This window comes from Aptenodytes forsteri, unplaced genomic scaffold, assembly GCF_000699145.1.
Source record: "Aptenodytes forsteri isolate BGI_AS27 unplaced genomic scaffold, ASM69914v1 Scaffold485, whole genome shotgun sequence".
Classification (NCBI taxonomy): Eukaryota; Metazoa; Chordata; class Aves; order Sphenisciformes; family Spheniscidae; genus Aptenodytes; species Aptenodytes forsteri.
Genome location: NW_008795525.1, coordinates 106,448 through 130,227, shown reverse-complemented (window position 1 = coordinate 130,227; position 23,780 = coordinate 106,448). Strand labels below are relative to the sequence as shown.

General features: G+C 55.9%; 1 protein-coding gene across 1 annotated transcript in view; it reads right to left on the bottom strand.

The window, feature by feature from the left end:
- Positions 1 to 660: 660 nt before the first annotated feature.
- DCHS1 (dachsous cadherin-related 1) overlaps positions 661 to 23,780 on the bottom strand; it is a 50,417-nt gene continuing 27,297 nt past the window's right edge. The window contains exons 7-20 of the mRNA XM_009281975.1: positions 19,697 to 19,793; positions 19,359 to 19,516; positions 16,454 to 17,288; positions 15,887 to 16,126; positions 15,294 to 15,419; positions 14,787 to 14,996; positions 13,329 to 14,192; positions 12,749 to 12,862; positions 7,135 to 7,346; positions 6,799 to 6,953; positions 5,354 to 5,484; positions 4,552 to 4,838; positions 3,539 to 3,677; positions 661 to 3,275 (exon numbers count right to left, since the gene is read on the bottom strand). Coding sequence (XP_009280250.1) covers positions 661 to 3,275; positions 3,539 to 3,677; positions 4,552 to 4,838; positions 5,354 to 5,484; positions 6,799 to 6,953; positions 7,135 to 7,346; positions 12,749 to 12,862; positions 13,329 to 14,192; positions 14,787 to 14,996; positions 15,294 to 15,419; positions 15,887 to 16,126; positions 16,454 to 17,288; positions 19,359 to 19,516; positions 19,697 to 19,793 — 6,183 coding nt within the window. The remainder of the gene's footprint in view (positions 3,276 to 3,538; positions 3,678 to 4,551; positions 4,839 to 5,353; positions 5,485 to 6,798; positions 6,954 to 7,134; positions 7,347 to 12,748; positions 12,863 to 13,328; positions 14,193 to 14,786; positions 14,997 to 15,293; positions 15,420 to 15,886; positions 16,127 to 16,453; positions 17,289 to 19,358; positions 19,517 to 19,696; positions 19,794 to 23,780) is intronic.

Genomic DNA, 23,780 nt, shown 5'->3' with positions numbered 1-23,780 from the left:
GGCACTGCCTTCTCCTCCCACTCCAGCTTGGCCTGGGATGGGTCTCCCCTCACTATCAGGAAGCAGGTTCAGCCATCCCCATCCCCGCAAGCAGCATGGGCAGACCAGCAGGCTGCTGCGGCTGTGCCTGCTGAGCAGTGCATCCCTGCCCTGGGAGCATTCCTCCCCAGACCTGTGAGCTCCTGCGAGGAAGGGTCCAGCGGGGATGGCTCAGCATCCTGCTGCACCCAGGCTGCTGTGTAGCTTGGGTAAGTGGCTGGGGAAGGGCAGGGTCTGCACTCTGCAGTACCCTGGCCCAGCAGGGCAGGGAGCACCCGTCTGCTCCCAGCCTCTCTCAGAGCACAGAGTACCATGAAGCACCATCCTGCCAGGTGCCGATCTGAGACACCATGAGCAGTACAAGGAACCATCGCCCTGGGGTGCTGGCACTAGGATCAGCAGTCCATAGGGCATCAAAACCAGCACTGAATCTGCCAGACCACAGGGAGTGACAGGAGCCAGCAGCCCCAAAGGACACAGGAACCCACAGCCCACGGGGGCCCCGGGCCAGGCAAGGTGCTGGGAGAGCAGGATTAGCACCCATGCAGAGCAGCCCTGGGCTTGACCCCACTCCTGACCCCACGGCTGCGGGGTGGGGTGGAGGAGTCCACGGGCCCAGGTCTAAATCCTGAGCTCGGCCTCCTCAGGGGGCTCCAGCGAGTGCTCGGCACTGATGGCAGAGGCAGAAGGCCCCTGTGAGATGCCAAAGGGTGAGACTACGGGGGAGCGGGCGGCCAGTGGGGACAGTGAGGGGGAGAAGCTGGGCGACATGGCAGAGGATGAGATGGAGCCCTCATGGCTGATGGGCGAACGGCGCAGGGAGGACGGGTGCGGGAAGGTCCTGCCCGCCGGCGGCTTGGGGGGCACAGACTTGGCACCCGGGTGGGCCACTGAGGTGATGAGGGGTGGGGGGTCGATGCGGGGCTTGGGCTCTGCCTTGGGCTTGGTTGGGAAGGGCTTGCGCAGGGAGCTCTCATCCTTGAGGCGGGCAATCTCTGTGAAGACGCTGGCCAGTGGCTGGAACTGGGGGCACCAGTTCAGCAGGTAATCCCAGTTGTAGCTGCCACGGAGCTCCTCATCACTGGCCACGATGGCGGTGAGCGAGCCCTCTACGGAGGGCTTGCCGTCCTCTGGGAAGGCATAGTCCTGGGGCTGGGAGGAGACACTGAGGCCACAGCGCACGCCGAGGAAGGCGCTGCCTCCCCCATCCTCGCGGTACAGCTGTGGGGGTGGCCCTGGCAGCAGCAGCCCGGAGCCCTTCTTGCTCTTGAACCACTGGGCGCTCTCCAGGGCGGCCGGCTCGCAGGAGATGTCGGAGAGCTGGTCAGCGTCTTGCTGGATGCCAGAGTCAGGGCCACGGGCGGAGATGTGCTCTTGCATGGAGGCCGTGATGCTGGCCACGCGCGGGTACTCGTTGATCATCCGGATCTCATCATCCTCAGCGGCTTCAGCGGAGCCTCGGCCGCTGGAGTGTGAGGGGTCCAGCGAGCCGCCCCGTGTGTAGGGCCCTGCCGGCTCGCCCCCATACCCTGGCAGGGCCTGGTGGTAAATGTGCTCGCCCCCGGGAAGTGCCGGCTCCTCGTGGCCCAACTTCTGCAGGGAGCCGCTCTGCACACGGCCCAGTGGCCCATCCCCCTCTGGCTTCTCACGGCCCCGGCGGTGACGAGAGCGGACCAGTGCCAGCACAATGGCCACGGCGGCCAGCACCACCACAACCCCCAGTGACGCAGCCACGGCCACCAGCAGCAGGTTGAGGTCTGGAGCCAGGCCGAAGGAGGTGTGCGTGACGTCGATAGTGACCTGCGCAGAGGCCGAGCGGGAGGCAGGCAGGGGGCTGCGTGCCTGCACCTCCAGGCTCATCTCGCGTGGCTCCCTCTTGGCACGCCCAGCCCCAGCCTGGGGTTGGCTGTCCACACGCAGGTAGATGGTGCCTGTGGTTTGGTTGATGGCAAAGTACGGTGAGGGCTTTGCCAGGGAGTATAGTACAATGCCATCAGCCCCCTCGTCCTCATCTGTTGCCAGCACCCGCCCAATGCTCTGCCCTTTGCGGGCGCCCTCAGGGACCTCAAAGTTGAAGGAGGGGCTCAGGAAGATAGGATCATATTCGTCCTCCCCTGTTACCAGCACCCGCACGGTCACCGTGGCAGAGGCGTTGCCAGCATCAGTGGCCCTGACTAGGAGCTGGAAGGCTTTGGCTCGTTCATAGTCAAAGGTAAGTCGGGAGCGCAGCTCCCCAGAGCTGCTGTTGATGGCAAAGGCGTCCCGGCCCTCTGCCATGCCGGGCTCCCCCACTGGCTGCTCCAGCACTGTGTATTGCAGTTCCCCGAAGACACCAGTGTCTGCGTCGATGGCACGCAGTGTGGTGACCAGTGTGCCAGGAGGCAGGTTCTCCCGCATGCTGGCACTCAGCACCTCCACCGGGAAGTATGGCTTGTTATCATTGACGTCCTTCACCTCGATGGCTACAGGTACCAGTGCAAAGTGCCCACCTGGCATGTCTGTTGCCTGCACCACGAGTGCGTGCAGCGCCTGGGCCTCCCGGTCCAGGGGCCGTGCCAGGCACAGGGCCCCTGTGCTCTCATGAAGCTGGAAGAGCCCATGCTGGTCACCTGAGCTGATGGTGTAGTGAACGTGGCCGTGGGGCCCCGAGTCAGCATCATGAGCCACCACACGCAGCAGCTCTGTGCCGGGGGGTGCGCTCTCGCTCACCGCTGTGCGGTACTCAGCTCGGGTGAACACGGGTGGGTTGTCGTTGACATCCCGCACAGTGATGAGCACAGGCACTGTGGTGCTGCGCTGCGGCAGGCCCCGGTCTGAGGCCGCCACAGTGAGGTTGTAGACTGGGATGGCCTCAAAGTCTAAGGGCTCCACAAGCACTAAGGCACCCTGCGTGCGGAGATGCCCCCCTGACCAGGCCACCCGGCTCTCCACCTGGAAGGCATTGCCGCCATTGCCACTGACGATGGTGTAGTCAAAGCCAGCATTCTCCCGGGAGAGGTCGGCATCACCTGCCTCTAGTGTCAGCACGGTGGTTCCTGGGTGCAGGTCCTCGGGGACACTGGCATTGTAGAATGGCACCTGGAAGCTCGGGCTGTGGTCATTCACATCCAGCACCTGGAGCTGCACTGTGGCCCAGGATGAGAGGCTGGGCGAGCCACGGTCACGGGCCTCCACCACCAGGTCCAGGGTGGGCTGGCTGGCGTTGAATTCCACCCGCCGGATGGTGAAGAGGGTCCCTGTGAGGGCACAAAGCCAGAGTCAGCATGGGGGCCAACAGGGAGCCGGGAAGGGTGTTAGGGTTATTGGCTGGAGGAACAGGCGTCCAGGATGCTGCGGTGGGAGCACTCGATGGCCACACCACCATGTCTGCCTCACTGGCCACCTCAGACAGCGACCTGGTGAGGGGCTGAGCCTGGGCCAGCATGGCGGCACCTCCCCCTGCAGGCACTGTCAGAGCAACCCACAAGATGGGCCCCACACAGCAGCCAGCCTCACGCACCATTGCTGGGGTTGATGGCGATGTCAGGGCTGGGCACGGCCAGGTGGAAAGTGACATCCCCGTTGCTCCCCGAGTCTGGGTCAGTTGCGCTCACGGTGAGAATGATGCTGCCTGCAGGTGTGTGCTCCGGCAATGTCACCTGGAAGAGGAGGAAGCCCCAGTCACCGCCGGGTCCCCCATGCAGGTGCCTGTTCCCCCTTGCCTGGAGCCAGCCAGCAGGGCTGGGAGAAGGTCTGGGGCTGGCCAGGGCAGCGATAGCCAAGGTGGCCCAGCTCATCGCTGGCCAGGGCCTTCCCCACCTCTGCACCAGGCTGGCACACTGAGGGGGCCTGTCCCATGTGCACAGCACCTAGCCTTGTTAGTGGACTCCCAACCAGCTTCAGCATCCAGTTCCTGATCCTTTTCTCTACTTCGCTCTGCTATTCTGAAGAACGCTTTAATAGCTGGTATTTTCTCCACAAAAGGTATTTTACACAAATCAAAACAGCTCTTGTCGTTTTGGTGTGCCAAACCGTATGTACAAACAGACGGTTCCATTGGTCTGTGCTCTCACAACCTTCAAGCATTTCTGTGGCTTCACAGCTTCTTGCATCTCTGCTCCAGAGATGCAGCACATTGCACGAGTCAGCTTTCATCCAGTGATCTGTCTACGGGGCCCCAGGCCAGGTCTTGCCAGAAACACTTGTCCAGGTTGTGACCCATCTCCCACCACTTCTGGCCTTCCCACTGTTCCCACCTATTCCAGCACGCACTGTCTGCAGGCAGCTGTGCAGGCCCACAGTTGCTGATCCCAGTGCTACATGCCTGGTTTCAGCCTCCTGTCCACGCCACAGTGACAGCACAAGGGGTGTCAGGATGCAGATGGGAGCCCAGGAAGAGAGGGGCCAGGAGAGGCTCAGACCCATCCTCAAGGGGATCTCTATGCCTTGTAAGGCCAGGTGAGCCAGGCAGGAGCAGCAGAGGGGCTTGTGCAGGATGGCCCACACTGCCTGGCACACCTGTGTGCACAGTACCTGATAGAAGCCCTGGCTGAAAGTCGGTGCGTTGTCATTCACATCCTCCACAACAACTGTAAGGTTGGCCTCGGTCTCATGGCGGGTGTCAGAGGCACGCAGGGTGAGGGTGTAGTGGCTGCGCTGTTCATAGTCCAGTGGCCCTGTCAGGGCAATGCGTCCCCCATACCGTAGCACACTGAACGTGCCCACGGCATCACCATCCAGCATGAGCGTGTAGGAGAGTGTGGGGCCTGAGTCCACATCGTTCCCGGTCAGGTGGGCTATCTGGGTGCCCAGCAGCGTGTCTGTGGAGAGGCGAGGCATGAGCAAGCAGCCCCATCTCCTTGGAGAAGACCTGGCCCATGTGGTGGGAAGCCAGCTCAGTCCAGAGCCTGAGCACCGGGGACAAGGGGGAGATGCTAGGGGTGAAGGGGAAGGTCCTGGGAGCTAGGCAGGGCAGGTCAAGGCTGGCACAGGCACAAGGGCACACAGGCCGAGGACAGAGAGCAGGCAGGGCAGGTGTGTGCAGCCAGAGAGCCTACAGTGCGGGCAGGGGCCAGGGATGAGTTGGGAATTCAGCTGGTTCCCTCAGGACACAGCTGTAGCGTAGGGGCTGTACAACCCCCAGCCCCAGGCCGTCACAGACAGGGCAGTGCCGAAGAGCTCAAGGGGAGCTCAGCCAGCGGGTCAGCACAAGCCAGCCCTTGGCAAGGGAACGGACAGGCCTTTCTGGGGGCTTCTCCCTGACCCACAGGTGTCCATCGCACCTCAGCTCCTGCCATCGGTGACGCATTACCTCATGGGGCTGAGCTGCACTTACTCTCTGGGACCCGCACCTCCCAGGGAAACGGGATGGTGGGGCTATTGTCATTGATGTCCATCACCACAACGGTCAGCGTGGCAGAGCCCACAAGAGGCGGCGTCCCTCTGTCCATTGCCGTTACCACCAAACTGTGGGCAAGCACAAGGGCACAGCACAAGGTTCACAGACATGTGGCCATATGTGTGAGGTAGCAATGCATGCATGCACAGCATCTGGAACAGTCGGGGGGCGGTACTGCATGTGGGCACATGTGGTAGTGGAACTGTGCACAGCATCTGGAGTGTCTGGGGCAATGGATATGTGCAGAGCATCTGGAGTGCATGTGTGGGGCAGTGGATGTGTGTACATTGGGGTGGGCAGGGCAGCAGATGGATGCACATCTGAGGTGCGTGTTGGGAAGGCAGTGTGTTTGTGTCCAGCACCTGGAACATACGAGCAGGCAGTGAACGTGGGCACAAGTGTTTGGAGCATGTGGTGGGCAGTGGATTCATGCACAGCCCTGGCATGGGCACATGGGACAAAAGATGCATGCACGGTTGGAGGCTTTTGCAAGGGGAGGTAGTGGATGCACTTATAGCATTTTCAGTCTGTGCAAGGGGCAGGTGTCTGGAATGTGTGTGGGAGATGATGCAGGCAAAGCATGTTGTGGGGTGCAGGGAGACAGGCATTTGGAGCATATCTGGGTGTTGGGGAATGCATGGAGCCTCTTTGTGGAATGGTGATGGGTATGTGAATGGAATGAATGCCCTAGGCCTCCCCATGCCTGGGAAGAGGGAAGAGAGACATGTAGCCATTGGAGCATGCATACAGGCAAGAGAGCATAGCCTTGGTGGGGTGGCAGAAGTTGTTCCTTGCATCTGAACCATGCATGTGTAAAAAGGTAGGGGAAGACTTAAATTCACCACGTGTAGTGTTTGCCATTATCTTATATACGTGTGGCTAGACTGGCTGGACGATGTCTAGAGTGTGTGCACATGGTGAGGGGCCCAGAGGACCTGGGCTGAATGCAGGAGGACTTGCAAGAGGGTTCAGGGCAGTGCATAGCGCCTGGAGCGTGCGTGGCAGGGCAGAAAGGTGCAATGCATGGGAGTGGGAAGGGACTGAGCATATATGGTCTGGATTAAACAGGCAGGAAAGGGAATGGATGCAGCCACTGAAAAGAGTCCACTGTCCCCCTCACAATCTTCTCAGATTTGCAGAGACCAGGCTGAACAGAGCACTGGCTCATCTCATGGCCATCTGTCATGCCTTCGATACCATTTGCTCCCCATGTTAACACTAAGCCTAAGTTCCTGCAGTTTGGCAGAAACACCTTACAGACAGGTCTGAGACAGCTTTGGGTGGCACCAAGTAGCCAAGTATCCTCCGCAGCCTTGGGGATGCTGCTCTACAGCTATGCCCCCCTCATATCTGTGGCACAAGTTAAGTCTGGCTCCACTCACCGGGTCTGGGACCAGATCTCCCTGTCCAGGATGGCAGCAGTAGTGATAGTGCCAGTCTGAGGATCAATGTGGTACAAGCCTGTCATTGGTAGGGACTGGTTGATGGCGTAAGTCACCTGCCCATTCGCTCCCTGATCCAGATCATCTGCCAGGACCTGCAAAGCCACATGAGAGATTCAGTAGTGCAGTTGTGGAGCCCTGCAAACCACAGCCCTTGAAGGCTAGACCTATCCATAGGTGCCAGCCCCAGGCCCATGGCACAGCCCCCCACCCCCTCACCTCAGCAGAGAGGCAAGCCAGGGGCCCGGATATCCCTGTTTGTGCCCCCAGTGATACCTGGATGACTGGCGAGTCATAGCTTTGTGACTCCCAGATGAATGCCACATAGTTCTGCAGCTGGAAGCGTGGCAAGTTGTCATTCACATCTTGCAGGTTAAGGTTTATGGCCATAAAGCCGAAGGAAGCTGCTGTCTCTGCCTGGACCACAAGGCGCATCCGGGGGCTGGCCTCGAAATCCAGGCTGCTGGAGTCCTGAACTGAGATGGCACCTAAGAGCAGTGAAACAGCAGGATGGGGTGGGTGAAGAGGGGTTGAGTGATGCACCAGCACGTCCATCCCTCATCTTCTCTTTTGTTCCCTTGCACTCAGTCCATCCCTCTGCTCATCCACCCATTCTCAAATAACACACCGAGCTCTTCTGAGCCCTCTCCAAACTGACAGCCTTCTCATCAGTCCCAGTGAGCTGCCCTGGGTGATAAATCCTGCACCTCACTCAGGACAGACAGCTTCCGCTTACATTAAAGCATGCATAGTCCTGCCACTATGAAGACACCATCTGAGGTATGGCCAGTTTGAAAAAGACCTGCTCCATTGACTTTAAAAAGTCAAGCCCCATACTGCTACACAAGCTCATCAAGCTCCAAGCCAAAGTCACCTAATTGGAGCTATTAGTCTAGGTCAAATCCTTACAAAGACACTGTAGGAGCTGCCAGCAGTTCTCCTGCTAGGGGTCTGAGGACAGATATCCATTCTTATCCTCCTGAGCCAGTGTACCTGGGCTTTCGTAATGACAAGGTATTGCTGTCCCACCCAAGAAGGTGGAGGGCATCCAAAATATACTAAAATGACTGGCAGCATTCCTACAGACATGCATTCAAATGTAATGAGGAGGAACTGTGCTCCTGTGGCTGAATTCCCAGCTTGGGGAGTCCTGCAGAGCCTCACTCTCCCTGCAGCCTGTTTCAGCATCTACATGCAACCACCAGGTGAACTGGTCAGGCGACAGGGATGCAGTATCAGGCATCTAGAACAGCTATGTGGCCTTAGACAAGCTTTGCATGATAACATGAGTTCCAATGCACACAGCTGAAACCAGGCCATACATTCAGGAATGGAAAGCACAGATTACAGCTACCAGCATGGCGGCCTGGTTTGGAGAATGGCTGTGTCCTCACCCCCCGCAACCCAAGGGCTAGGGGCTGGCTGTGCTTCCTTGCCCCTCTGGCACCATTTGGCTGCCGGAGCAGGCCCTGCCTCCAGGGCTGGCTTGGCCCAGAGAAAATACAAGGAAGCAGTCAGCAGACATGCATTCAAATGTAATGAGGAGGAACTGTGCTCCTGTGGCTGAATTCCCAGCTTGGGGAGTCCTGCAGAGCCTCACTCTCCCTGCAGCCTGTTTCAGCATCTACATGCAACCACCAGGTGAACTGGTCAGGCGACAGGGATGCAGTATCAGGCATCTAGAACAGCTATGTGGCCTTAGACAAGCTTTGCATGATAACATGAGTTCCAATGCACACAGCTGAAACCAGGCCATACATTCAGGAATGGAAAGCACAGATTACAGCTACCAGCATGGCGGCCTGGTTTGGAGAATGGCTGTGTCCTCACCTCCCGCAACCCAAGGGCTAGGGGCTGGCTGTGCTTCCTTGCCCCTCTGGCACCATTTGGCTGCCAGAGCAGGCCCTGCCTCCAGGGCTGGCTTGGCCCAGAGAAAATACAAGGAAAGCAGTCAGCAGCAGTCCGCTTTCTGAAGGGTTGTTCCTGCCTGGGACAGAAGCAGCAGAGCCTGAGGTGCCACAGTATGGGGCTGAGGATGCTCCTGTGACTTTCCCCTGCTCTAGTCTTGTCCACAGCAGGCAGTTTAGTATGCTCTCCAATGCAAAGCTCTTACACAGCTCCTGTGGACATCACCTCTGGTCCTCCCTAGAAAGGAGATAATCCTGGGGATGGCTGACGACAGTCATGGACTGGTGCCCATGCACTGGCCCATTGTCACAGCAGAGCTGAAGGACAGGGGCCCAATGTAACACTGCTTGGCAGCTGGCACAGGGCAGGAGAGCAGCACTGTGCCAACCCCCCCTTGGCCTCCCTCACTGTGGTGCTCCAGTATCCCGTATCTGGTTGCAGCATGCAGCCTCTTGCCCTGGGAGAAAGCAGGGCAGTGTCTCACAGATAGACAAACAGGACTCAAGGAGGGACATGTTTTAACAGAAAAATCTTGTATTCTGGGCACTTTGCCCAAGGGAAATGTTTCCTCATTGAGATGAAGTGGTATTGCCACAGCAACCAAGGTGCCACTGAGGTGCAGCTAGGACATCTCCAGGGTGTTCTGAGAACCACTGGCACACATGGCTCAAGCAGAGACAAGATGAAGGGATGTGAAGGGACAGGGATCACAGGGGGAGGATGTGATTCTGTGACCCCATCAGGCCTTGCTGCAGCACAGCATGGCAGCTTGCCATGCAGACCAGTGTCACAGCCACACATGGTGTAGCAGAGCCCTGCTTATACTACCCAGGACAGCAGGGAGAGGGGACCTCTCTGCACGACTGACCTCACAGGTCTCAGCCTCCCACACTGGGGAGCACAGTCCCTGTGTGAAGGGTCTGGCTGCAGACCTGGGTGGAAAAACAAGCAGGAGGAGAAGGGCTCTGTGAGGTCTGTTCCAGCTGTGTATGGTTTCAGTTGTGAGCTGCTGCAGCGGTGCAGTGCTGCACCAGGTCTGCTCAAGGGCAGACCACTGGGCAGAACTGAGCAGTCACTGTTCTCTGTTCTCTGAACTGGACGGATGGGACAAGGCACGGCTCTGGCAGCCCCATAGGCAGCCTGGGAGTCACTTGGGGTTGCTTTCACCCCCAGGCTATAATGGCAGCCATGTAGGCTTTGGCTGAGAGACCTGGGTACACATAGGAGCATGGTGACCGCTGGCTCACAGACCTGGGTGCTAGCTCAAGGACCAGACAGAATTGGCCAGGGTCCCACCCTGTCAGCCCCTCCTTCATGGACATATCAGCTTTAGTCCAGCTCCATAGCTATGAAATGCTCACTTCTGAACGGCAGCTTCAGACAGACATACTCCTATGGCAATGTGTGAAAGCTGTTCCTTCACAGGCAGCAATCCCTGGGACTGAGAGCATGCAGGGAAGCCCTGGGCACAGCAGCTCACCACAGTCGAAGACCTCTGTGAGCCTGCCTGGGGTTTTAGTACACCTGCCCGTTAACTTTGGGTTTCAGGAACTGCAGAGTACCAACCCCTGAGCTCAGTTTGGGGTTGTGGGTTACTCTGGGTGCTGGCATGCACTAGGTGACAGCAATTGCGGCCAGGCTGTGCACATGGCTTCGTTGCAAGGTGGAATGAGGCCGCCCGGGACAGCCAGGGTGCAGGCAGGTCTGCAGGGGTAGCTCATCATGGTGCTGGCTGGCTGCCATGATGCAAGGCTGCAGCAGGAAACCTGCAGCTCAGGTTCCTCAGGACTCCGTGGGGCCATGCCCCAATGGGGTTGGGACCCCCATCATGAGATATGGTGTGCTGGTCTGGCCTCTCCACAGTGCTATCAGTGCCCATGCTGTGGCTTGCTTGCAGCAGCAGCACAGTGCAGTGAGTGGCTCGCAGTGACACCAAAGTGCTGAGAAGCCTCTATGGCGGTTGAGGGGATCCTCACCTATTACAGCTACCAGCATGGCGGCCTGGTTTGGAGAATGGCTGTGTCCTCACCTCCCGCAACCCAAGGGCTAGGGGCTGGCTGTGCTTCCTTGCCCCTCTGGCACCATTTGGCTGCCAGAGCAAGCCTTGCCTCCAGGGCTGGCTTGGCCCAGAGAAAATACAAGGAAAGCAGTCAGCAGCAGTCCGCTTTCTGAAGGGTTGTTCCTGCCTGGGACAGAAGCAGCAGAGCCTGAGGTGCCACAGTGGTGACAGTGGGATGCCACGGGCACTGTGATTTCAGATGGGTACTTTTGCATGGTTGAGCATTTCCTGCCATGCCCATGGGCAACTTGCAGTGGCCAGTACTTAATCATGGTGCCAACGGATTGCATGCTGTGCTGTACCATGGGTGGCTCGCAAGGACGTGCACAGTGGCCATGGGCTGCAGAGGACACAAGCACAGTGTCAGAAAGATCTCTGTCAGCGTGGGAGCCTGTCCCAAACCCAGCCATCTAGCAAGCACAAGAGAATGGGGTTTTAACAAGAAGCTCCAGCTTGATATCTGGGCTCCGAGGACTGACTTTCTCATATCATAGAGTCATAGAATCGTAGAATAGTTTGGGTTGGAAGAGACCTCTAAAGGTCATCTAGTCCAACCCCCCCCTGCAATGAGCAGGGACATCTTCAACTAGATCAGGTTGCTCAGAGCCCTGGCCAACCTGACCTTCAATGTTTCCAGGGATGGGGCATCCACCACCTCTCTGGGCAACCTGTGCCAGTGTCTCACCACCCTCATAGTAAAAAATTTCTTCCTTATATCTGGTCTAAATCTACCTTCTTTTAGTTTAAAACTATTAACCCTTGTTCTACCACTACAGGCCCTGCTAAAAAGTCTGTCCCCATCTTTCTTATAAGCCCCCTTTAAGTACTGAAAGGCCACAATAAAGTCCTTTCCTGTGCTGAGGACTCCAGAGCTGGATGCAGTACTCCAGGTGGGGTCTCACCAGAGCAGAGGGGCAGAATCCCCTCCCTCGACCTGCTGGCCACACTTCTTTTGATGCAGCTCAGGATATGGTTGGCTTTCTGGGCTGTGAGCACACATTGCCGGCTCACGTCCAGCTTTTCATCCACCAGTACCCCCAAGTCCTTCTCGGCAGGGCTGCTCTCAATCCCTTCACCCCCCAGCCTGTATTGATACCAGGGGGTTGTGATATGCCAGTCTCTTCCAAACTACAGGGCAAGCACCAACCTCACAGCAAGGCACTCCTCACCCTACCCTCAGCCAGGCCTTCTCTGACGCCAAGGGATGTGCAGCCCTTCGAAGGCTGCCCTTTGAAGCATGTGGTGCAAACAATGCCAGCTTGCCCAGTGTCACTGGGCAGCACCCTGCAACCTGCCTCACTGCTCTGCCTGGGTTATCAGCCACTCACAAGCACCACTGCTATGTTCAGCACCTGCTGACGGCTCAGAGAACAGTCTGGTGCAGAGGGAGGGCTCTCTTAGAATGCCCACTGGACAGTGAGTGGTTCCCCATTTATTGTCACCTTTGGGACTGCAGAGAGACAGCCATGAATCCACAGCAGTGCTGCAGTCACAGCAGCTTCATGCACACCAGACAATAAAGGGCGGCAGTCCAGGTGCCTGGCTCTGAGGCCCCAAAGTAGGATGTGTCATTTGGCTGAACTTGCCATCTAAGGCAGGGGCTGCACCCAGATGGCATCTTAGCGATGGTCCTGGCCTCTGCTAACTCCTGAACTGGGCCTAGCAGTTTTTGGGGAAAGGTCCAGTTCGGAGGGACCAAAATTGTGCTGGGAGCTGTGCTAACAACCTCTGGACAATGACAAGTTAGTGTCCACATCCAAATACCAACACTATTTAATTTACTGGTATAGAGGTGTTCCTGTGTGTGCTCCTGTGTTCCTGTGCCTTTGGGGGGGCTCTGACCCTTCTGATATCTGAGCAGACATTGGCAGAGCACAGGTGGCCTCCCACTTGCTGCTTCCCCAGGTGGTCTTGGTGCTGTACCTGAACTGGGCTGGATAAGGAAAGCATTCTTCTCATTGCCGCTGACGATGCTGTATGTGATGCGTCCAGAAGAGCCCCCTGTGTGCATAGCTTGGATGCTTGCCACGGCAGTGCCTGGAAGAGAGTGAAACAGTGTGAAGGGGCAGCAGAGTCTCGGGGCAGGTGGCAGAGCGGGTCAGGGTGGTGTGTGGGCAGCACATGCTGTACCACAGGAACACAGCTCTGCCCGAGGACGCTGCTGCCAGAGGAAGTGAGATCTTCGGGCTGGGAGCCAGGATTCATGGGCCCCATCCACGGCCCCTCTATGATCTCACTGTGACCCCTGGAGACCTTCCAGGAGCCACTGGGCACTGATCTGAACACCCTGAGGCAAACCCACAGGGATTACCACCCTGAACAGTCTGGGCACCAGTCAGACCCTGCAGTCCCTTGGGTCTACCCAAAGCGTAATGGGGCTCCAGTGCTCTGCAGTGCTCCCTGGTTTGAGTCTCCCGCAGCTTTGCCAGCCCAGCAGCCACCTCCCCTCCTGTCCTGTCCCATTTCATCCCAGCACTTGCTGGTCACTCTGCCCGGTTGATACCTGGGGCAGCATTTTCTGGCAGGGCCACATCACTGGTGCTCCGGGGAAAGCGCAGCCCCCGGTAGGGCTCTTCCTGCAAATGGATCACCACCACACCAGTAGAGGAGAGTGCCGGTTGCCCCAGGTCTGTGGCCAGGATGAAGAGCGTCCGCTGGCGCTGGTTGAGTGAGCCCAGGGGCTGCAGCAGTTGGATATCCCCTGTGTAGGAGTTGATTGCGAAGGCAGAGTTGGGGGTGGCAAGGCGATACAGGATGGAGGCATTGGCACCTGCATCCCTGTCCTCTGCCCTCATGGTGGCCACAACCTGCTTGAGTGGTGTGTGGCGGGACAAGTTGACAATGAGTGGGCTGTGCAGGAAGGCAGGGGCATGGTCATTGACATCTTGCACCGTGACTGTGACACGCACAGCTGCGCTCTTGGGCTCCCATGGTGCTGAGTCCACAGCCTTGGCCAGGAAGCTGTAACTGGGGTGGCGTTCCCGGTCCAGCGCCTGGGCACTTCTGATGCGCCCACTCTGCGGCTCAACCTGGAACATGCCAAGTGACTCATTGCCCAGGTAGTAAGAGACCTGCCCATTGGTGCCCTCGTCAGGGTCCTCAGCCACTAGCTGCAGCACCAGGGCACCAACAGGCAAGTCCTCTGGCACCTCCACCACATAGGTGGCCTGAGCAAAACCAGGTGCATTGTCATTTAGGTCCAACACCCGCACGTTCACTGACATGGTGGCACTGCGTGGGGGGGTGCCGTGGTCTTGCACCACCACTGTGAGGCTGTAGGAAGCAACTTGCTCCCGGTCAAGGGCACGTGCAGTGGAGAGGACACCAGAGACTGGGTCTAGGCTGAAATCCTGCCCAGGGTCTCCATCTGGAAAAGAAGAGAGGGAATAACAAGACAGCATGACTATAACTGGTACAAGGAAGGACCTGCCCTGTGCTGCCCAGAGAGGACAGCATGAAGTCCATCCCAGCGTGGCCTGGCGGGGAGGGTAGAGTGAGCTGTTCTCTGTAAGGCCCCAGTGGGATTGACCCTCCTTGGTCCAGCTGTGTGTGTGTGTGTATGAACTGGCTCCAACAGCTTACAGGCCAGTGTTGCTGCCACAGGGAGCCCCCATATAATGCATGGCATGATAACAGCAAAGAGATCTCACTTAGCAACCTGTAAATTCAACAGGTCAGAGCAGCCAAGAGAGGTATGGAACTAGTCCAAGCCTGGGTTACCAGACAAGAGCCTTGGGAATGAGGAAGTGCAGCCTGTCCAGACCTTGGGATGCTCTTTACTGGGGGCAGAGAAACTAGAGGGCTGAGAGGTGGCAACAGCTACACGTGGTTTGGAGCAGGAGAGAACTGAAGTGGAACAGGAACTGCCACAGGTGATGCTTCCCAGAGCCATGGGCAACCAGGGTGAACAGCCCTTACCTTCTGCCAAGAAAGAAGCTTCAGAGCTCCCTGTGCACCTCACCTGCCACATGGTATTCCAAGCGCCCGTTCTCGCCTCCATCAGGATCAGTGGCCCGCAGGGTGTAGAGTGCCACACGGCTTTGGTTCTCAGGGACCTCCACAGAGCAGGACTCACTCTCTAGGTGTGGTGCGTGGTCATTTTCATCCCCTACTGTTACCCGCACAGTTGTCTTGGAGAGGTTGGGGGGCAGGCCACCATCCCGTGCATAGACTGCAGGAACACAGCAAGAGCACTGCAGGCTACCCTGCTGACTGGGAGCAACTGTCAAGGCTGTCATATGCAAATGCCCAGACATTCACAGGGGCAGCCAGGCATGGTATCACTGGCATTCCTGCATGCTCAAACCACCCAACAACCCTGCATGCCCCACAAACCCCCATCACTTCTCATGGCCTGCCCTCCCTGCAATATTGCCCTACCCCAGCAGCAGGGAGCACCCATCTGCCTCCCCTGTGCTCCCTACCCCCACGTCTGCTGCACCCCTCTCATGCACCAGCACAGCCCTACCCATCAGCACGTGTTGCTCCTGCTCCTCACGGTCCAGGCCATGTGTGGTGACAATAAGCCCCGTCTGTGGGTGGATGGAGAACGGCCCCCCAAAGAGACCCCCGTAGGACACCTGCCCATTGGCACCTGCAGGGAGGAACATGGTTTCAGGGCAGCCCAGCAGCAACCCCAGGAGCCTCTCATTTGGCTCACAGCCCTGCACCTCCCTCCTCCCAGGCTTCCCACCCAGGGGTCACACAGGCTGTGGGAGAGGATGATCTCACTCCCTGGCAAGTAAAGCTGGGGCAGAGATGTGTGGTGGAGGGAGGTCCCAGCCCAGCTTGTGGAAGGGAAGATGGGCCAAGGAACCTCCAGGGAACAAAGGCCATTGTCCTGGGGAGCAGAGGGAATCACAGTCCCTGTTCTCATTCTCAGCTTCTCCCAGGATTCAGCCCATCTCTTATCTCCAGGCCAGGTGATGATCCTTCCCTCCATGGTCAGCCAGGCTCTCCAAACCAGGTGGGAGGGAGCAGAGTTCACCCAGTCCAGGGTGCTGCATCTCCAGAAGAGCCCCTGACCAAACTGGGCAGCTCACCCTCGCCCTGCATTCTCACCCAGGTCCCGGTCCATGGCCAGCACCTGCAGCACAGGGCTGCCAGCTGGCAAGTTCTCCATGATGTGTGCTTCATACTCAGGTTTCTCAAAAGTGGGAGCCTCATCGTTGACATCCAGCACCATCACGGACAGTAGCTGTGTGGCAGAGCGGCGTGGGAAACCATGATCCATGGCTACCACTGTCAGGTTGTGCTGCACCACCTCCTCCCGGTTCAGGGCCCGCACAATGGAGAGTGCACCTGCAGACACAGGGAGAGGGGTGAGCTGGGACTGCATGGCACCAGGGCCGACTGTTCCCAGGACAGAGCTATCACAAGGCTGCAGGCACTGGGGTGAGCCAGGGACCGCCAGGTCTCAAGAGAGACAGCAGTATCATTCCAACCAGGTGCTATGCTTGGGGCTCTCTGCACCCTACAAGTCTCCCTCCTCCAGGTTCCCCAGCCCACACCCTCCTCCTGTGCACCATGCTACATCCCCATGTATCCCTGTACCCTCCTCAGCCCAGGAGGGTTTCCCAGGGTTTCCAGTGACCCTGCCGCCCACCCTGCATCCTCCTGGGCCCTCACCAGTGCTGGGGTTAAGGTGGAAGCGGCCGTCACTGTTGCCTGCTCGCAACGAGTAGCTCACACGCCCGTTCTCTCCCAAATCGTTGTCCTGGGCCACCACATGCAGAGCCACGAACCCCGTCGGCTGGTCCTCCATGACGCTGACAGCAGCAGGTGAGAGGAACACAGGCACGTTGTCATTCTCATCAGTCACAAACACACGGGCTGTGACAGCTGCCGAGCGGCGCTGGCTGATGTTGCGGGCCTGGTCCGTGGCCTCCACCACCAAGAGGAAGGAGGCAGCAGCCTCCCGATCAAGGCCCTGGCGAAGGGTCAGCAGCCCTGAGCGGCTGTCAAGCTGGAAGGGAGCCCCGGGGGGCTCCTGGTGCAGCAGGGTGTAGCGCACCTGGCTATTGGGACCCACACCATCCCCGTCCAGTGCCTGGAAGGTGAAGACGGATGAGCCAGCCTGGGCATTCTCGGGCACCACGATGGTGATGGGATCTTCAGGGAAGGTGGGCGCCTGGTCATTGCAGTCTTGCACATGGATCTGTACCAGCACCAGTCGGCTGGAGGGATAGCCATGCTGCATGTCCTCAGCACTCACCTGAAGCACATGTCGTGCCCCAGCTTCATAGTCCAACTCCCGGGCAGCGTAAATCTCCCCTGTCACACTGTCAACCACAAAGGTGCCGTCCCCACCACCTCCTACCACTGTGTAAGTCAGCTGTCCTCGTGCAGGGGCATCTGGGGGTGCCACTGAGCCGATCACAGACCCAGGCTTGACCCCCTCGAGAGGGTGCAGGGTCAGCACAGTGGCATCAGGCCGTGGCAGCACCCGGGAGGATGGCAGTACCTGTGAGGAGAGGCAGCAGTGAGGGGCACACGCTAGGGTGCTGTGTGCCAGGAGGTCCTATCGGGGAGCCAGTGGAGAGGGGGACATGGGGCCTGCAGAGAGCAGGTGTTGGGAGGCAAGGTCTCAGCTCTTGTGGCCTAACAGATGAATAGCAACCTGAAAAACATACTGGGAATAAGCATGGGTTTGACAGGGTGAAAGACGAGCTTCACCTGGGGAGCTAGGGTAGGTAAGGACAGACAGAGCTGCTGCCTGGGCAGAGAAGGCTCAGGGGGGACCTTATCAAAGTATATCAATACCTGAAGGGAGGGTGCAAAGAGGACAGAGCCAGGCTCTTCCCAGTGGTGCCCAGTGCCAGGGCCAGAGGCAACGAGCACAAGCTGAAACACAGGAGGTTCCCTCTGAATATCAGGAAACACTTTTCATTGTGAGGGTGACTGAGCACTGGCACAGATTGCCCAGAGAGGTGGTGGTCTCCATCCTTGGAGACAGTCAAAAGCCACCTGGACATGGTCCTGGGCAACTGACTCTGGGTGGCCCTGCTTGAGCAAGGGTGGTTGGACAAGATGACCTCCAGAGGTGCCTTCCTGCCTCAACCATTCTGTGAGTCTGTGATTGTGTTACGTACTGCAAAGGCAACAGACACCAGCAGAAACAATTCTGCAAAACATAAGCAAGAGTGGGCAAGAAGAGAGGTAACACTCATCCAGGTGAGAGGTACAGAGAAGAAAGATAACCCAGTATGACCTGAAGATAAATAAATACTATCACTACTTTTATTAAAGATACTGAAGTTAATTTGGGGATGAGGTGCACCTGTGGATGGAAGAGAGGATGCATGAAAAGCAATAGTGTTATCTGAGGGGAAAATGTGTTGAAGAACTCAGTGCACTCATGTCAAGGAGCTGGGGAAAAAGGGAATACAGCAAAACTGTCAGCCCAGAGGGTTATCAAAACTAGCAACTGTCAAGCAAATAGCTACATTATAGGGATGCAAACAAACCCTTCAGGGACAACCAGCCTGTCAGCCTGGCCTCAGCACTTTGAAGACTGTAGAACTTTAATGACAAGAACAGTTACAGACATGGCATAAAAAGGAAATGATATAAAACATATTGTGGAATGGCTAAAGGCCGATGTGCCAGGCTAACACAGTGCTTCTCTCCTTGAAGCCAAAGGAAACGCAGTATATCTAACTTGCCTGGGTTTTAGCTGGGCTCTGATGCAGTAGCACATGGGAGATCACTCATTAAACTGGGGAAAGGCACAGTATGAGTATGGCTGTGTGACAGAAAGGACTAAAAGATCGACTGGCTCAAGGACAGTGATTAGCAGGCCTTTGCAGAGATGGCTCTTGGTGCTGACATTTACTTTTGATTGGTGCAAGTGCAAAAGAAAGCTGAGTGCGTTATGAACTTGCTGATGATGTTAGAGGGCACTGCCAGCACAGAGAAGCAGCAGAACATCAAACAAGGAGAGTCAAATGGCCTTGGGAACTGCAAGAACAGGGACAGGAAGATGTGAAATGGTGTACTGTGAAAGTGCCTTGACTGGGGGGAAACTGGAGTCTCTGCTGTAAAAGGAAGCTCATTATTAACAACAGAGAAAAGACTTGGCTGTCTGGGCCAATACACCAGACAGTGAGTGCCAAAGTTATACAGATGTGAAGAACACCCTGCATGTCAGGAACACTGTTTTCAGTAGATGCTGCGAAGAATTAATGTCTCTGTGCAGGGGACCTCTAAGGTCTTCTCTGCAACAGCATATCTAGGACACGGTTGGCTATCCAAGTCTGGAAAAGACAGAACTGCTTACTATTAATGCCCTTGACCACTTTACAAATGAGAACATGCACAGTGGCAGACGGACCCATCCCTTCCCATCCCAGGTTCTCCACACAGATTTTAGGGCTGGATCAACAGCTGAGCAAGGGCAGAGGGTGCCCTGTGATGAAGGCGGTGGAGGGTGAGAAGGTGGGGAGGAAGGCTGCCAAGTAGCTGGATGGTGTCCTCCAAGAGGCAAGTGAGGGGTAGATGGTGCAGGGACAAGAGGAGCTGGGGTGCTGGATACCTGAATGCGAATGATGGCTGATGTACTGCGAGGCACCGTGCCCCGGTCACTGGCTGTCACAGTGAAGATGTACTCAGCACGATCAGACCGGCGTAGAACTGTGGCAGTCCGCAACTCTCCAGTAGCCATATGCAGTGTGAAACGCTCTGCCCAGGCTCCTGCAGAAAGAAGGTGAAATGCTGCAGGGAGAGGCAGAGAGGAGGGAGGGCAGGGGGCAGGTTGGGATGGAGAAGGGAGCGCGGTGTGGTAGGGCCTGGGCAGTGGGCATCCATCTGCCTGCAAGGGTGATGGCTGCAAGGCAGAGAGCAGCATCAATTAGTCAGTTCTGCAGGTCATACCTATCAGTGAGTAGATGATGGTCCCATTCTCACCCTCGTCAGGGTCCTTGGCCTGCAGGGAGGCGACTAGAAGTCCCGATGGCTTCTCTTCCAGCACCTGCAGCACAGCCCAGGGAGCAGCTGAGTGGCACAGGGCATCCTTCAGACTACCCCCACAAACCCCCGAGCACGGCATAGGATCTGCACCTTCCTACACCAGCCCTGCACCTCATCCAAGGCACAGACACCACCCCCCCGGCAAGACCCACAGACTGTGCCTGAGGCTGGACAACATGGAGAAGTCCACAGCAAAGCTGGCAAAGGGAGTTTCTGCCTTACCAGCCCTCCTCCCATTCTGCCCTGTTTAACATCCAGCTTAGCAGCACTGGGGCATGCTGTAGCAGTGAGCTGCAGGGTGATGGGAGGACACTATTTCACCCATGTTACATCCAAAGCCTCTACAGCTAGGAAAATCCAGGGCTCCACAACAGTCCTGGTTCTCTCTGCCCCCAACAGACCTCTTTAGCTGCAAATGCAAAGGTGTGAGCACTGACAGGCTCAGAGGCCAGTCACCCTGGCAATGGAAGGCGATTTCCTCAGTTCCCACCAGCCAGTCCAGGGAGGTTTGCGAACTCTGGAAATGCAGGTGGCAGTTCTTCCTGGGCTCGGACACCTGGACTCTTAGGGCTTTTCCCTTCTCTCCTTTGTTCCTAGCTAGCACTGCTGACTGCCTGTCTGTAGGCACTTAAGACCACCATTTTATGCCCGTGCATCACAGTACCATCAAATACCATCAAGACACGTGCTCAGCTAGTCCTACATTCTGAGGTGAGTTACCAGCTTCCTGACAGAGACCACATGTAGCAGCATTGCATGCAAGCACTTTTCCTGGATAGTTATGGAAATGGACACATCTCCATTACTGCCCCTCACCACCTATCATTTTTTGGGAGTACCCTCAGCAAACAACCCATGCCTGCTGGCAGACCTGTCTCTCCTCCAGCACAGACTCCTTGCACCTACCCACACCTCACTGGTAGAGCAGGTTCCCTACTTGGCACAGACTCTGCGGTCTCTTCCACACCAGAAGACATCAAATTCACATCCTGAGGTTACAGACCTCAAATTCAGATCCTATCAGCACATCCCACAGCACAAATCATCCTCACAGATTCAGCTGTGCTAGGTGATCTCTGTGTGGTACCACTTTAATGCATTTATGAAAAAGACAAGTGGAATCCGAGCAAGAATCCAAGGAAAGAGGCTGCAAGCTCCTGAGAGGAGGCAAGTGTTAATGCTGTTGCACAAGCTGCTGGCACCACACTAGTGGCGCTTGGGAGGGGAGACCAGCGGAGCTGGACTTGTTTAGCCAGGCCAGGCAGTGATGTGACTGCACTCTGTAAACACTGGGGAGAGGGGAGGGAAATTCCAAGGAGAGAGAAGAGCTATTTAAGCAAAAACACAATATTGGCACAAGAACAAATGAGCATAAAGTGGTCAGAAATTAGTTTAGGCTGGAAATTAAGAGATGGTTTCTAACTACCAGATCAAGGAATCTGGAACAGCATTTCACAGCAGTGATGGAGGCAGAAGACCTTCTAAATATAGCTTGGCTGTTTATGAAAAGGAGCGTCTGCGTGGACACCTCTGAGTGGAGCCATGCTTAGGAGGCCCCTTCCAACCCCTCCTCTTTAACAGGCTGGGGCAGGGCCTGCCCCCAATGCTGTCTCTAATCGCCCTCAACCAGGATACAAGGGGCTTCTGCTTCACGTGCGTGGTCACACTCCTCTTCCACAAGGAATCAAACTCCATCTGAGGAAAGTAGTGACTCAGCAGAGGAGTTAAATGAGCAGTATCCACAGAGGCTCCATGTACAAATGCCATTTCAGATGCACAAACAGAGGAATAAACAGCCACAGAAGTGGTCGTGCCTCTGCAAAAACCTCAGCCTTAGTAAAATTGCTACCAGGTAGGCTTGTCCAGGTCTGACATCCACCCTCCAAGAAGGTTGTTGCAAATACCAGCTTGGTCCAAAGATCAGAGAGCCATCTCAACCACTGGCATAGCTCTGACAGTGGCTGGCAGTGGATATATAGAGAAGAGGCAAGAAGTAGGGTATGTATGGAATAATCCTCCTGTGAAACCTTCCCAGCTTCCAGCAGTCTGTGGCTAAGTCACTTCCTGAGCCACAGATCATATTTTTGTTCAACAGTCTTTGATGGTTTTTTTTTTTCTTTCCATGAATTCATCTAATTTTGAACCCATGCAACTTTTGGCAATGATTTCACAATTTAATTATGTTCTGCATGAAAAAGTACTGCCTTTGTTTATTTTAAACCTGCTGCCTGGTCATTTCTTATGAAGCTGCCTAGGTCTTGTCTTGTGAAAAAAGCAACTTCTAATTTCCCCATTACTTTCTCTGTGCCATTCACTGCACATCTCTGTTATATTCCTGCAGCTTCTTCCATGCCAAAGAATGTTCAAGTATTTTCTTTCTGCATGGAAACCATTATCTACTGGAGATCATGTTAACATCCTTTACTGAACCTTTTCTAGCACTACTGCTTATTTAGTGGAATGAACGCAGGGCAGAGAGCATGTGCAGAATTTGAGATGTAGGGTAATGATGTTTTCTTTCAGTCTCTATTCCTTTTCTAATAAAACTCAGCATTTGATTTGCTTTTTTGACTGCGGCTGAGCCCTAAGCTGACATTTTCACAAAGCATTCATGGCGATGCCCCAATCTTCTCCCTAAACTTAAGTAGCCCACCACTGTGTAAGTGAAATTCATACTGCTTTTTGCCATGGGTATCACTTTCCAGATAGCAACAGTGAAATTTCATCTCCCATCTTCTTTCCTAATTGAACAGTAAAACAAGATCCTTCTACAGTTCTTCACAGGGAGCCCTCACCTTGATTACTATGAATTGATCAGTAACATCAACAAACAATCACCTCTTCTGGAGGATATATGAAAATGCTCAATAGCAGGGATACCAGCACCAGCCCTAGGCACCCACCAGTAACATCCCCACTCTATGAAAACAGACCACTTCTTCCTTCCCTTTGCTCCCTTTCCTAGTGATCATTCCCTGGGAGGACCCATTACTACTGCAGTTCCTGTGTGAACACCACCTGGTCCTGCCAGTGTGTTACCAATGTGCTTGACAAGCTCATCGCACAACCCTACAGTGGGAGAGACCCCTCTAGCTGATGCTTAAAGCAAGGTGCTGATACAGAAACCTCCCTCTGCTTTGCCTAATGAACATCGATATGAATACTTCACTGAGCAAGTCTGCAATAAATCACTGAGCTTTGTATTTATCATCCAGTTTTTACTCTTCCCTCCAAGCCTTTCTTCTACATCTAAATCATGATTAACAGTGGCCTCTTCCGGTGCTTCACCCTTCTCTACCAGTGTTTCTAGCAGGAGAGCTTCAACCCAAAGTGCCCAAATATTTGTTTAGTTCAAAACTGTCATAGCATTTACCTGCCTTCAGGACTCTAAATCTGTCCCAGCCTTGCTCTGTCTCCTGAAGGATGCGTATGCTTTTGTGGTACCTTTGTATGACAAGATACCTCCCGAGCTCTAGCAGAACACTCCCAGCATCTCGTGCCCCCAAACACTGGAATCAACTGCAGAGCCTGCTGTGCAAGTGTGCTGCGGATGTCCCCGCACAGGAGACAGACACTCAGCAGACTGCAGACACAGAGTGTGAGAAATGCCATTGTGCAGAGCCTGTTCAGCCACAGTCTCAGCAATGCCATGGCTGGCTGGACCCTGGCCTGCAGGCGTGACTCAAAAGCCAGAGCCTTGCTCAGAGAGAGAGAACGAGACTAACTTTGCCTTCCTTTGCCTCCACCAGGCCCTGAGAGATGCCTTCATCCAGGCCAAGCCTTGCCAGACAGTTTTGCAAGCAGAGGGTTGCAGCTGGACATGCAAGAAGAAGTCTGGGCAAGGGATGGCTGCGACCTGGAACAGGAAGGGAAAAAGTAATGAACAGGGAAGGCCTGACTGGAGTTGCAGAGTGTCCCCAGGGTCCTGTGTTGATGGCCACCCAGGTGTGGCAGTGGCCTCCCAATACAATCCTGCCCGCTCTGACCT